This window comes from Sphaeramia orbicularis, chromosome 16 (assembly GCF_902148855.1).
Source record: "Sphaeramia orbicularis chromosome 16, fSphaOr1.1, whole genome shotgun sequence".
Classification (NCBI taxonomy): Eukaryota; Metazoa; Chordata; class Actinopteri; order Kurtiformes; family Apogonidae; genus Sphaeramia; species Sphaeramia orbicularis.
In genome coordinates this window covers 40,997,923-41,012,254 of record NC_043972.1, presented here as the reverse complement: position 1 = coordinate 41,012,254, position 14,332 = coordinate 40,997,923, and the positions used below count along the sequence as shown (strand labels likewise).

The following is a 14,332-nucleotide window of genomic DNA, read 5'->3' as shown; positions in this document are numbered from 1 at the left end:
ATTTTTTTCTTTTTAATGAGAGGAGCTAAGCCACATAAGTCATATGTGTGTTCTTCAATAAACTGACCAGGCTGCATTCTATTACTGAAGGTGATTCCATGTTGGTTTCACTGTTGTATGATTATTTAGTATTACTCCCCAAAACACATGAAATGTTATGCAACTTTCCAACTTTTAATGAATTTTAAGAGCAGTAAATGACACTTTAAGTCATAAAATTTAGATTATTGGATTAAGACTTTTTAAGAAACTCTGCTTTAAAATCATATCTGCTTAAATCACATATAATGGTCGGTGTGTAAATACTTTTGCACAGAGGAAGTGATCACTAGTAAGGAAAGAGAGGAACGCTAACTCTGTACCAAGTTTAGCTTATTGTTTATTTGTCAGGGACACTGTACAAATATATTATTCTCAAAGCGAAGAAATGCTTGGCACCAGCGTTAGATACAAGCTACAATCCATCTGCTGTCCCTGGGCAGGTGCAAACACAATATAGAACATTTACATTACATGCAATACAAAATTAACCTTAGCTCATAATTACAATATAGTCAAAAACGTGTCTATTTATTTAAATTTCATAAATTTCATAATGTTTCCTAAAAAAGCAATTTCACCCACTAGAACAAAGGTGTCAAACATGCGGCCCGGGGGCCAAATCTGGCCCGCCAAAGGGTTCAATCTGGCCCGCAGGATGAATTTGTGAAATGCAAAACTTACACTGAAGATATTAACAATCAATTGACATACAGACTCAAATAGACCAGTTAGATTTCAAGTGGGTCAGACCAGTAAAATATTATCATAATAACTTATAAATAATGACAACCCCAAATTTTCTTTTTGTTTTTTGGTGCAAAAAAGTAAAATTACATAAAAATATTTACACTACCAAACTATACTTTTATAAAAAATGTAAATAACCTGAACAAATATGAACAAACAGAAATGTCTTAAGAAAAGCAAATGCAATTTTACCAATATTCTGTCTGTTACTAAATGTTTTGTGCGATTTTAATGCACATGTGTAAATGATAAACTGAGAAACCGAGGCTTAATATTGTTAAAATTACACTTGTTTTTCTTAAGACAATTCAAGTCGTTAATGTTATTTAGATTTTTAAGGAAACTTTGTAGATGTAAGCCTGATCATAATATAATTTTACTATAATTCACTGTTATTATTTTATTGGTCCAGCCCACTTGAGTTCAATCTGGGCTAAATGTGGCCCCTGACCTAAATGAGTTTGACACCCCTGCACTAGAATGAAAACAGGAAAAAAAGTCTCTTTGATTTAGTTTAATATCGAAAATCACACAGGCCTGGTCTGTAAACACGAACCACACTGTATGAAGCTGCACCCACGTGATTTCTGAAACCACAAAGGAATTGAACCAACTCAGCTTTAAGTTGATATGTTGATAAAGATACTCTGCACATTTCAACCATCTGGTGAAAATTCTTGTTATGTCATAACGTGCGGCAGGAAAACACTGCAGCGCCCATAGAGTTCAGCTGTAATGACCTATTCAGATGTGGCCACATCTGACATTTGTCTTATGTTTCTGACTTTTTTCATCAGACAAGACATGCAGGAAGTGAAAGAAGAACTGCAGGAAGAGAGAAGTAAGCGCCTGATATTGCAGGTTAGTAAAGCATGACTCTGGGTTTTGCATACATCCATATTTAACCCATAACGACCCAAACAGCCCAAAGGCATCTACTGATCTGACATGTTTAATACCTGCTGACCCACTAATTCTATTAATACATGTAAATAATTGGTGTAAAATGCAATTTGTCATCTTTTCACGGTCATCAGATATGACCTATTTGGACGTTCAGAGGTTCCGTAGTTACCGTGGAAACACCATCATCTTCTACAACATTGATTCAACAGTAAAACCCATGGATTTGATAAATGACAGTGGATGGATTATGTTTAGTCAATGATATATTTTACTGAAAAATGATCTTTGTCTTCAGTTTTCTCTGTTTCAATATAATAACCTTTCAATTTAATCTGAGTTTTCATGAGCATCTAAATCAGGGGTGTCAAACTCATTTTAGTTCAGGGGCCACATTCAGCTAAATTTGATCTGAAGTGGGCCGAACCAGTAAAATAATAACGTAATAAGATATAAATAATGTCAATTCCAAACTTTTCTCTGTTTTAGAGCGAAAAAAGTAAACTTACATTATGAAAAGGTTTACATCTACAAACTATCCTTTCAAAAGATGTGAATAACATGAACAAACTGAAAAAATAAGTGTAATTTCAACAATATTCTGCCTCAGTTTATCATTTACACATGTACATTATAACTTACAGATCACAGTGGATCTACAAACAAGCAAAACATTTAGTAACAGACAGAATATTGGTATAATTACTCTTAAATTTCTTAAGACATTTCAAGATGTTCGTATTTGTTCAGGTTTTTCCCATTTTTTGTAAAAGGCTAGTCTGTAAATGTTAACATTTTTGTGTAATTTTACTTTTTTTCGCACTAAAACAAAGAGAAAAATATTTGGTTTTCATTATTTATAGTTTATTATGATAGTATTTTACTGGTCTGACCCACTTTAGATGGAATTGAACTAAATTTATTTTGACATCCTTGACTGTTAATATCTTCAATGTAATTTTTGTATTTCACTAATTCATCCCACGGGCTGGATTGAACCCTTTGGCGGGCTGGTTTTGGCCCCCGGGCTGTATGTTTGACACCCCTGATCTAAATTAAATATAGGAAATTGAATATAGAAAAATACATGATTGATGGTGAAAAGTGAAAAACACATAGGATAATAGTAAAATAAATGGTGATAAATTACTTAAGAAAGGTTAAAATAGAGAGAAAAATTAATTTGGAAACTGACACAAAATTAACATTGGGTCTTTATGGGTTAATACCTGCAATAACAACAAACCAAACAGAAACTGTGGTTGAAAACATGATGACTGCGGTGTAATTAATGGTCAAAAATATCATCCCCCAACAGGAGGAAGTGCACGCGTTGAGGATGAAACATTAAACCCACAGTCTGCGGTTGACTCGCTGTCTGGCCCTTTTGGACTGCAGTTTCCTACAAACATGAACATTTTTCTGACAGTGTGGAAGTGAGGAGGGATATAATGAACAACTTTTCGCACACTTCCCACTGCAGACGTACAAACAAGGGCTACAATGGAAAAAAAAAAAAGTAGAAGTTTTGACACAGGATCAACTTTGTCCTTCACTGAACTGGAGAAACCGGGTCATTTGATCCTGCACAGACTGTTAAATGTGTACTTTATGAATGCTGGAAATCACAACATTGGTCTAAAATTAAAAGGTTTGGTTGCCATTTTATGTCACAGAATAAGGGTGTCAGTTCCCTTTTTTAATATCATAACAGGGTGTTGTATACTTGTAGTTATAACATTAAAATAACTATGGATTTAGTAGAATATACAATATAGGCCAATGTACATAGGAGGAACTATGCCATGTTTTTTTTTTTTTTTTATCATTATTATCATTGTTCATGTGCAAAGGGCATTATTGCCGGAATGTTTTAAATACTACTGACAGAAAAAGACTTGCAGGTGCAGAATGTAATACTGTATTAATCCACTAGGGGGTACTGTATGTCTGTTGTTCTATATATAAAGAGAAATGCTCTAACTGTCAGTGTGACTGGTGGATTGTTGAACTGGGAGAAAGTGACTTCATTTCATTAAAAAAAAAAGAAGACCAAAAAAAAAAAAAAAAGACATGGTGTTCTCATTATAAAAGTAAGAGTGTGTTTGGATTTAAAAAAAAAAAAAAAAGATGAACAAATGATGGATCGAAAGCACTTCATGATCAAAATCTGAAGTCATTCTGAGCTTGTGGTCAATTGCATTTTTTGGCAGTTAAATGGAACAGCAATCCCTGGAAAACTCAGGAAAACTGACTCATTCTCAAAACTCTAGTGACTCACTGTGAAGGATGGGGAGTGGGAACAGAATTAATGAGAAAATTCTTTGCTCGCGTATTTAACTTGACCATATTTGGATCAGACATTCGCAGTAAATTGTATAGATTTGGGGTTTTTTGGGCTCTAAATGCTAGCTGTGGAGGTAGCGGCGTCGTGAGCCCGTCTAAGCCTGGCGGTGCTGCCCACTGTGGAGCACATCTGGAGAACATCTGGAGCTCATCAGGGACCCGAATGCTTCTGAAACCACCATGGGAACATACTATTTTTAAAAACGGTGTTGAATAATGGTCATTAAGGTCATGCTCTCTATTTGACAGGGGGTGAATGTAAACAAAGGGCCGAGCTGATGCTACAGAGTGGAAATGCAACTTTTATGCTCGGTTTTGAGAAAATATTCTTCATGCATACAACTTAAGAATTAAGGAGATCAGAGGTCAGAATAAAAAAAAAAAAACCAGTTAAAATTAGAAATAACGAAAGAAGAGCTGAGCAGACACAAAACAGCTCGCTTATGTAAACGAGAAGGACTGGACAGCAGAATGAAATATGCATGGCCTCATGGGAAATGCCAGTAAAACCACCACATATTTACAAATGACATTTAAAAACACAGACTTTTACCGAGGGGAACAATAAGACAGTCAACTATGAGCTTAGAATTTGTGGCATTTTAAACACTAAACTGCCAACGAACCATTGTCATGAAATGAGACTAATTTAACAACTGAAGACAGTGGTTAAACTCTATGAATACTGGAGTTGTCACATCTATAAAAGGGGTTGTTCTCAGAGAATTAACCAAAGAACCACAAATGACAGCCTCTCATCTCATATTCGGTTTGTCTTTGTGGAGATCATTCCCACGCTGTGCTGTGGTTCAGATTTACAGCTTTTCCCAAACCGGCTTCCCCTCATGTTGATTTTCACTTCATTTCACCGAGGTATTGTTCCATAGTTGCCCGATTATCATAAGTAAAATACGCTGCTTCTAATTACACTTGCGTCGTGATTACATCCAACAAAATGAAAAGGACTGGATTCCAAATATTGAAGCGTGGGTTTACTAAAACATATTTCTGCTCCTATGATTTCGAGCCTTTGACGAGAAGATTAAACAAATGTAATTACGCAGAAGCTTCAAAGAGTCCCCACCATCAACGCCACTGATTTCTGAAAGGCGGCGCCCACATGAGAGGCTTTCCCCGAGACCTCAACACAGAAGACTCCAGTGTGGGCTCTATGTGAAACCAGAGCAGACCCCCAGGAAAACCTGAACCCTGTCACAGACGTTCATGTCCTACCTCCATATCTGACCAACACTGCAAAAAAGGCCTGCACAAAAAGAAAAAAAATTAGTCATTATTGGGTTAAAATGTCTTAATTCAAGTAAAATTATCTGCCTGTGCAGTAAAAAAAAATGCATTTTTTAAGTTTTCTTAAAATAAGAAAATATTATCTAAGACTTCTAGAATGCTAAGATTTTTTATTTTAAGCAGAATATGCTTGTTTTAAGTCTTCATAGTAAGATTTTTGCCTACTGCCACAGTACTGTGGCACACAATATCATTTTTTCTATTGCCACAGAGCCAATCAAATGTTAGCATTTGTACTAGAGCCAATCATGGATACCGTTCCATGAACTCATTATCCTCTTGTTACCACAGTACTGTGGTGATATATGGCGTATACTTCAGTGTATTCTTTTGTGCATTTTGCTACCACAATACTGTGGCAACTGGTGGAAGAAAAGACAAATTAGTGATAGTCTATAGTATAGAATAGGAATTATAGTTCTAAATACTCTATATGTTGTTTTATGGTGTTCTTTGCTCTAGAGCTGGGGTGTCAAACCCATTTTATTTCAGGGGCCACATTCAGCCCAATTTGATCTCAAGTGGGCCGGACCAGTAAAATAACTGTGAAAGAAGTAAAATTATATTATGATCAGGTTTACATCTACAAAGTTTCCTTAAAAATCTGAATAACATGGACAATTTGAATTGTCTTAAGAAAAATAAGTGCAATTTTAACAATATTCTGCCTCGGTTCATCAGTTTATCATTTACACATGTGCATTACGATCGCACAAAACATTTAGTAACAGTCAGAATATTGGTAAAATTGCCTTTACTTTTCTTAAGACATTTCCGTTTGTTCATATTTGTTCAAGTTATTCACATTTTTTGTAAAAGTGTAGTTTGGTAATGTAAACATTTTCATGTAATTTTACTTTTTTACACCAAAAAAAATAAAGAGAAAATTTGGGGTTGTCATTATTTATTGGTTATTATGATAATATTTTACTGGTTCTGAGCCACTTGAAATCTAATTGGACTGTATGTGTCTGTATGTGGAACCTGAATTAAAATGATTTTGACACCATTGATCATTAATATCTTCTGTGTAATTTTTGCATTTCACAAATGCATCCTGTGGGCTGGATTTGGCCCCTGGGCCACATGTATGACACCTGTGCTCTAGAGGCTGGAGAAGGTGGGCGGAGCTACATGCTACATAGATGTGGTAGTGTCATGTATGACTTGTAAGTTCTGTGTCAGTTCAGTGCTGTGGTCCTGTAGAATTCTGCACAGTGAACATTGTCCCAGTGGCTGATTTATGTCAGTGTCAGATTTACCTACCACCGTCATCCTTCCAGAGTCAACTCAACAAGAATTCAAAGTCCCTGACCTGTTTTTCAGATACATTTTTAAAATTATTATTATTATTTTTTTTTTTTTTTTCTTTTATGGAATGTCCCTTGCAATGGGCAGCATTTTTGAAGTAAAACAGTGAAACTTTTGTCCCCTACAGAGGACAAAAATGCATTGCTGGGTCTCAGGAGCATATAGTGCCCCCTCCCCCCTTCCATTTTTCTGGATCCACCACTGATACGTATTAGCAAAACTGTATAAAACAAGTAAAAATTTCTTGGGGCAAACAGTTACTGTGTCTGTCATACTCATATCCCAACAATGTAGCTTGTTTTGTCATAAATATTGCTTAAAATGTGTTTAAATATCCAAGTGGGGTAGCTCAAGAGGAAAATTCTTGGAACAGTTTGAATAATCTAAAGAAGATTAAGTCTCAATAAGTAAATAAACCTAAAAATTATCTTTCAAGATAAATATTCCACATTCAGGTCAGTTTATCTAAGTCAGATATTCCTTTTTTGCAGTGAAGACCCCCTTCCATTCCATTCTATGCTACGCAGACCCAAGCCCCCGGCCTCCAGGTTGACCATGGACACTTGCCATACACTGATGAGTACAGTACATTACCCCTTTTGTGTGGTTGGTCTAGTTTGCCAAGAATTAACAGTTCATAACTTGTAAATCACCTCACCGCTGAGGGCTGACTTATAATAATATGCAGAACAAATATTCTCCCAATGCAGGCAATCCATCAACGTTCTGTCAGTCTTCATTGGCAGCAATATGATACAACAGGTGGTCGACTCACATGGATCACATGTATTATGAATATGCACTAGCTGGGCTGCATGAACTCTGACCTCATCATGGCTATTTACATAGACCAAACTTATCAGACTCAGCAGAAGTTAGAGAGTGAGTCACTATATGTTCTGGTTGGAGTCAGGTATTACATTTATGTCTTGTTTTGTCAGTTTAGCCCAAATTTTTTGCATTATAATATTATTAAAATTGCACTTACTTTTATTATCAAATAACTGGTTTCTCATGGTTGTTCATGTTATTCAGATTTTTTTATACGATAGTTTGTGGATGCAAACTTTTCCACAATGTAATTTTAACTTTTTTTTTAACTCTTAAACATGGAGCAATGTTTGGAGTTGACATTGCTTATATATTATTATGCTATTATTTTACTGGTCCGGCCCATTTCAGATCATACTGGGAGGATGTGACCCCTGAACTAAAACGAGTTTGACACCCCTGATTTTATACCTATAAGAAGAATTTGGTTCAGTGAAAAAAGTGATGCAAAGCTGAAAGCTGTGATTTTTATTGGAGCCTGGATTGGAGAACTCATTGAAGATTATTTCATCCAGATAGGGCACTTCAAACCAGACATGATGGTGATTACTGTTAGTAGAAACTGTCAGAAAAAGAGAAGCAGACAGTGTCTGAAATATTTTTAAATATTTTAGAGCCAAGCCGATGGACTACTGGGCTTGGTATTCTTATCTAAAAGTACATTTAACCCAGAAAGACCTAGTGCTACTTTTATGGCAGGTCCCAAAAGAAAGTTTCTGCATATCTAACCTTTCTAAAGTGATTTATCACCATTTATTTACAATATTATCCTCTATATTTTGTATTTTATCAGTATAAATCAGGAATTTTCCTATATTTAATTCACTGATCATGAAGATGTTCATAAAAGCTTTTATTAAAGGTGAGGGTTTTTATGTCAGAAACAGACAAAACTGGAAAAAAGTGGGGGTTTTTTTCAGTAAACTCTATCATTAGCTGAATATAAATCAAGTGTGTCCATCCACTGTCATTGATCCAACTCCATGAATTTTACTGGTGAATCAATGTTGTAGAAGGTGATAGTGTTTCCATGGTAACTACAGACCCTCTGAAAGTCCAAATGGGTCATATCTGATGACCATGAAAAGATGACAAACTGTATTTTTACACTAATTATTTACACGTATTGATAGGATTAGTGGATCAACAGGTATTTAACAGTTTAGATCAGTAGATGGTTTTGGTCGGTGATGGATGTTTGGGTCTTTATGGGTTAATCAATTTCTCACATATTATCTGCAGATTGTGACTATGTAATAAAAGATATTGGCAGAAGATTGGAAAGTTTTTGGTCAGAAGTGAGGAAATTCTCATTTCAGATGCAGAATTGAGTTATTCAAGATGAGACATTATTCCTAAAAAAGGAGACAAAGGGTTTTTTGTTGTTCTGTGTTATTTATATAGTGCTTGTTTTTCCACATAACCTACTTATCTATTCTCACAAGGACCACAGAGGTTCCCAGTAATGCACAATAGTATGTCTGGAGCCTGGACAAGGACATGACTTACCCTACAAATACGCCCAAGAACACAACAGTTTGTTAACATAAGCACAAACTACTTAATCACTCTGTGGGTCCAAAGAATGGGATGAAAAACTCCTGCTACCAGCTTTAGGTTGCATCTTAACCTCCTAAGACCCACTGTCCACATTTGTGGACAAGAGTTTTACAACTTTATACAAAAAAAAGAAAAGAAAAGAAAACTGTCCACCACAAAGGACATTCCATAAAAATGTTAAAAACTGCATCTGAAAAAACTGTTGCATCATGATGTTTCTAATATAGGCACTTATTTAATAAAAAACAAAAAAGCTTGTACTTTGCTGACATGTCCTGGGTCTTGGGAGGTTAAAACAGTTGATATGAGAAACAACTGGGGAAGTAGGGAGAAAAATGACACAAACACAGTTTTTAACCCACTAAACCAGGGGTGTCAAACTCATTTTCTGTCAGGGGCCACATTCAACCCAATTTGATCTCCAGTGGGCCGGACCAGTAAAATAATAGCAGAATAGCCTATAAATAATGACAACTCCAATTTTTTTAGTGCAAAAAATAACATTAAATGATGAACCTATTTCTATCCAAAACAAAAAAGATGTGAATAACTGGAAAAAACTGAAATTTCTGAAGAAAAATAAGTAAAATTTTATCAATATTATGCCTCAACTTATGATTTCTACGTGTGCATTACAGATCAGATCTACCAAGATACAAAACAGGCAGAATATTGTTAAAATTGCTCTTATTTTTCTTTAGACATTCCAGGTTTTTCATATTTGTTCAGGTTATTCACATTTTAATGTTAAAGGATATCAGAATTTAATCTTCTTTGCAATAAATCAAAGAAAAAAAAAATTGGTGTTGCCATTATTTATAGGCATAATATCATACTATTTTTCTCACATTAAACCAAGAAGAAAATTTGGAGTCATTATTTCTAGGTTATTATGCAGTTATTTTTTAGTTTCATGCCCTTGACTGTTAATATCTTCAGGGTAATTTTTGCATTTTGCACTTTGTATATTCATCTCGCGGGCCAGATTGGAACCTTTGGTGGGCTGGTTTTGGCCCCCAGGCCGCATGTTTGACACCTATGCACTAAACAGTCCTTAAATGGCTGAGTTGGGTTTGTTTCTTGCAGTAGCATTGTGCTAACAGAGGTGTTGACAGGTTACAATAACCACCTTTATGCTAATGGTGTATGTGATATATGCTACACACCTGACCGGCTTGTACAGTTTGGGGAAAAAAAACCTAAAGTACAAACTAAATTTAGAAAGTGCTTTGGAATTAACCTGTAATATCTGCTATCAGGAGCTCTTTAGCTATTTATGACTAAGTCTGAAACATTTACCATCACCAGGGGTCCACTGTGTAGTTCCAGGAAATTTTATTATTATAAAACTGTTTCTTTAACCTTTAACGGGAGACGCCGTACAGAAAGAACAAACAATTGATGACCTTTCCATGATGACAAAATTTGTTAGTCTATTAAAATTTTGATTAAAATGGCCCAAAGGTAGGCTACAGTAAAGACCACTGTTGATTTATCTGATATTTGAATGTAAAAAAGCAGCTATTTAGATGGTTCTTTAACTCTCTGATTTCCTTTGGTGGACTTATCATCGAAGACATACTGTAGATATGGATGTAATTTAGCTGCATATATATTAGAAAACTTCAACTGTAATTGTCCTGGCATTATTGTATGCCTAACCCAACCCCTCAAATTGGTTTCTATGAGCTTGTTAAAACAATGTAATTTCCTTTAAGAGGACCCCTGAGACTTAGGGTTCATGGAGAAATTTCCAGATTACATTTGACTTGTCCTTACAAACTTTCCAAACAATGCACGCCTGAGGAGAAATTTCCTCACTGCAGACAAAGGAACGTACAGTACACAGACACGATCCTGATTTATGCTGTTATTTTACTTATTACATACAAAATATTATTTCGTGTGCATTTTTGTCAAGCTACATACATTTTAATTAACCATTTACTTCAAGTGTCCTTCAGCACTCACATTCACACTGCATTTCTCCTTTGTGATTAATAACTCTTGGCTTAATTCCATGAAAACATTTTTTTTTTTAACATCAGAAGTGCAATATCACGTAGTTTTGCTCTGTCAGAGCTAGATAGATCAATGCGACAAAGTCAATGTTGCCCTTTTTTTTAATGGTATTGCATTTTTTCTACCACAGGTCCTTTAGTTTTTAGTCTTACAGGGACACTGGACCCATCCAAAAGTCTGTGTATCTCCTTCTCTGGGCTCGCAGTGCCTCCTCTGTAGCCTCGTGAATGTTTTAGTAGTAGTGCACTCGTCCAATAGTCCCTGTTCCTGAGCCCAGGATATCAGGCTGGCCGTTCCTCCAGATCTCACGTATGATTCGTTCCCTCTCCTCCAATCGTTGGGCCCGTTCCAGCTCCTCGGCCGAAGTAAAGACGTTAACGCTCAGCGTCCCGTCTGATTGGCTGGTGTGATTACCAACAGGTATTTCTGTGGTGGGCAGTGTAATTGGTGCCTCTACATCGTCCCCTTCGTCTTCATCCTCCTCATCCTCACTCTCCTCATCATCCTCGCTTATGTCTTTTAACTGTTTTTTCTCAGGCGTAGAAGGGGCAATGTTGGTCCGCGGTTTACAGGAGATGCGGATCACCAGAAGGCAGAGGGTCAGCACCAGTCCGAAACACACTCCGAGCACAAAGTAAAGACCGAAGCTCTCTGGATTTGCTAAAGACAAGACAGAAATAGACATCAAATTAAGTCAAAAGACATTAGAGAGTGAGACAATTCAGTTTTGGCAAGTTTGGTGTGAATAAACTAGGTTACAATACAAATACAAAAATAGAGCATTGAGACGTTGTTTGCAAGCTAAACTATCCAGGACTTTTTTTTTTTTTTTTTTTTTTTACAATATTATCTCCTCATAGAAGCTGTATTTTTGCACTTCATGGAGATAGCCACATTTATCTGAATGAGCATCATGATAAGAAAAAAGGCTGTTCCTATCTCCCCTTAAACACATTTTAAAAGGTAAATACCATCTGTATATTCACATTTTTGGTCATTCCATCAAGCTTTTCTAACATAGCACTTTGAAATATGTACACTCACAGTCGATGAAAACTTTGAGACCATATTTTTCGACAGAATTTTTATTTTGAAACCCTAAACTGGAATTTTTTCATATGAATCATTAGTTTAGGATATTGGCATACAGAAATAAAACTCTAAAGTTTAAAGAATAATTTCAAAACAAAACACTTAACAAAAGAAAACGGCACCTGCCAAACACAAAGTCACAACAGTAGCGGTCCTGGTTGTAATTTGTCACTCTCTCTCTTTCACCCTGGACGCGGTCTATCATCAACAGAGCCTGTGGTGTTGTGGCGTTCAACCAGGTTTCTGATTGTGGGTTGGGAACAGCCCATACATACGCCTGGCTATATCACTGCAGCTCAAACCGGCCTCCACCATACCCAGTGCCCGGAGACGTTGTTCACATGATACATGTGGCATGATGCCGTTCACTGGACTAACAATGGTGGCCTTTTTGGGCCTTCATATAGGCCTTCAAAACCAATCCTCAAATTGTGCAGATACCCACTGAGTATTGCTCAATGTGTATTTGGTCCACTTTTGCAAAGAGACCAACCCATGTGCAATGAACCGTGACAACACGACAACTCATCATTATCTCAACTACCTGAGCACTAAGTCATCAATAAATCCACAATGAATAATTACAACCCCCCTACAAGTAGAAATATGCGTACATTTGTACCTCAAAGTTCCTATTGACTGTCAGTATAGAAAAAAATATATGTAACAAATCATGTCTGTTAAACGTAAATACTCTGCAGGGCTGGAGAGTTCACCTTACCCTTGATGTGTGCATAAGCAGCTATGGTGTTGCTCAGAAGGTCCATTTCTTTCTTCTTCACATCCATAGTGACTGTGTTTGGTTTGCCTCCGACACCTGAAAAACAATAAGCATAGGATAATAAATGTACCATCAGCTCTGGAGCCTACGTAGGACCAGAACGTCCTTTGATTAGACTCTACGTCAGTGCTCCTCGAGGTGCTTTGACTCTTTTGAACCCTCTTCCAGACATCCGCCCTACAGTGTCACATTCTGTGCAGTACTTGGATGTCCAACCCACTGAGCGGAGCACTTCTTCATGTCCCGTCAGGTGGGTGGGATGAAGCCTCCGAGTGTCGGACAAAAGCTCCTCTGTGTCCTCTTTAAGTACTGGCTTCATCTGGGATCATCATAACGCATTCGGCACATGGCAGTCTGCCACTCCTTTTCTTTGCGAACCGGGACAGGCCTCTCTAAAGGAGGTCAAGAGTCAATTTTCCAAGGAGCCACAAAGGGCTCCTTTCCGTCTGATGGGACTCCTAGATCAATTTGTCAAGCTGAGAGGAAAGGGCTTGGGCGTTGTTGTCGCACTTGTGTTTTTCGGACACTGTGTCCCTGACATTTTGGGTTTCTGTCACCTTGGCTTCCTGTAAGTCTAAGAGATACCACCGGGTTTTAACCTTCCTTATGTGCATGTTGCCTTTTTACTGGACGAGACAAGTTCAAGTTTACTGCTTAAATGTTTTCATTTATGTTCATTTTTTCTACATCTGCTGCCAGTCCTGCGTGTTACCTTCTACTTCCATGCATTCATTAGGAGAAACCACCTTTCACCCAGTGTTGTATAAAGTACTGGAAAGTCATACTTGAGTAGAAGTACAGGTACTCTACAAAAAAATTGACTTTGGTAGAAGTTCAAGTCACCAACTGAAATGTTACTCAAGTTAAAGTCTTTAAGTATCTAGTATTTACTGTACTTAAGTATATTAAGTAATCTACAAGTAAATGTACTCAAGTAATGAAAGCAAAAGTACAAGTAAATGTTAATAACAACCAAAGGCAGTCAGAGTTTAGAGTATTACGCTGCCGCTCACATCAACAGATCAACAGGTTGAGTGTGGACCAACGTTCGCGATTAGGCCCAATGACAAATCATCTTCCTGACTTTGTTGCAGACCCCCGTAAACTCAGTGGTGAAAACAGCAAATTTCCTCTAAATTATGTTTTGTAGCGAGTAACGATACTGCGCATTAAAAATGTATGGGAGTAGAAGTATACAATTGAGTTCGATAATGTAGTGAAGTAAAAGTGAATGTAAAACAGAATGAAAAATACTCAGTAAAGTTTCAATTCTTTGAGTACAGTAGTGGAGTATTGTTACTTCTTTCCTCTACAACACTGCTTTTACCTATCTTATCTAAAAGAAGACCATTTTTGCATTTGTACTACCCTTCCCTAGCTTGTTGCCTTTCA

At 36.7% G+C, this 14,332-nt stretch overlaps 2 protein-coding genes across 6 annotated transcripts in view; one reads left to right on the top strand and one right to left on the bottom strand.

Moving 5' to 3' along the window:
* Window positions 1-3,681, top strand: part of sh3d21 (SH3 domain containing 21) — a 34,850-nt gene extending 31,169 nt beyond the window's left edge. For all 4 annotated transcript variants that reach the window (XM_030158808.1, XM_030158809.1, XM_030158807.1 and 1 more), the window contains 2 exons: window positions 1,587-1,650; window positions 3,011-3,681. In XM_030158808.1, the coding sequence (XP_030014668.1) occupies window positions 1,587-1,650; window positions 3,011-3,043 (97 nt within the window). In that variant the 3' untranslated portion in view covers window positions 3,044-3,681. The remainder of the gene's footprint in view (window positions 1-1,586; window positions 1,651-3,010) is intronic.
* A 7,207-nt stretch (window positions 3,682-10,888) lies between these two features.
* eva1ba (eva-1 homolog Ba (C. elegans)) overlaps window positions 10,889-14,332 on the bottom strand; it is a 28,022-nt gene continuing 24,578 nt past the window's right edge. For both annotated transcript variants that reach the window (XM_030158811.1, XM_030158810.1), the window contains 2 exons: window positions 12,881-12,976; window positions 10,889-11,727 (listed from right to left, as the gene is read on the bottom strand). In XM_030158811.1, coding sequence (XP_030014671.1) covers window positions 11,300-11,727; window positions 12,881-12,947 — 495 coding nt within the window. In that variant the 5' untranslated portion in view covers window positions 12,948-12,976 and the 3' untranslated portion in view covers window positions 10,889-11,299. The remainder of the gene's footprint in view (window positions 11,728-12,880; window positions 12,977-14,332) is intronic.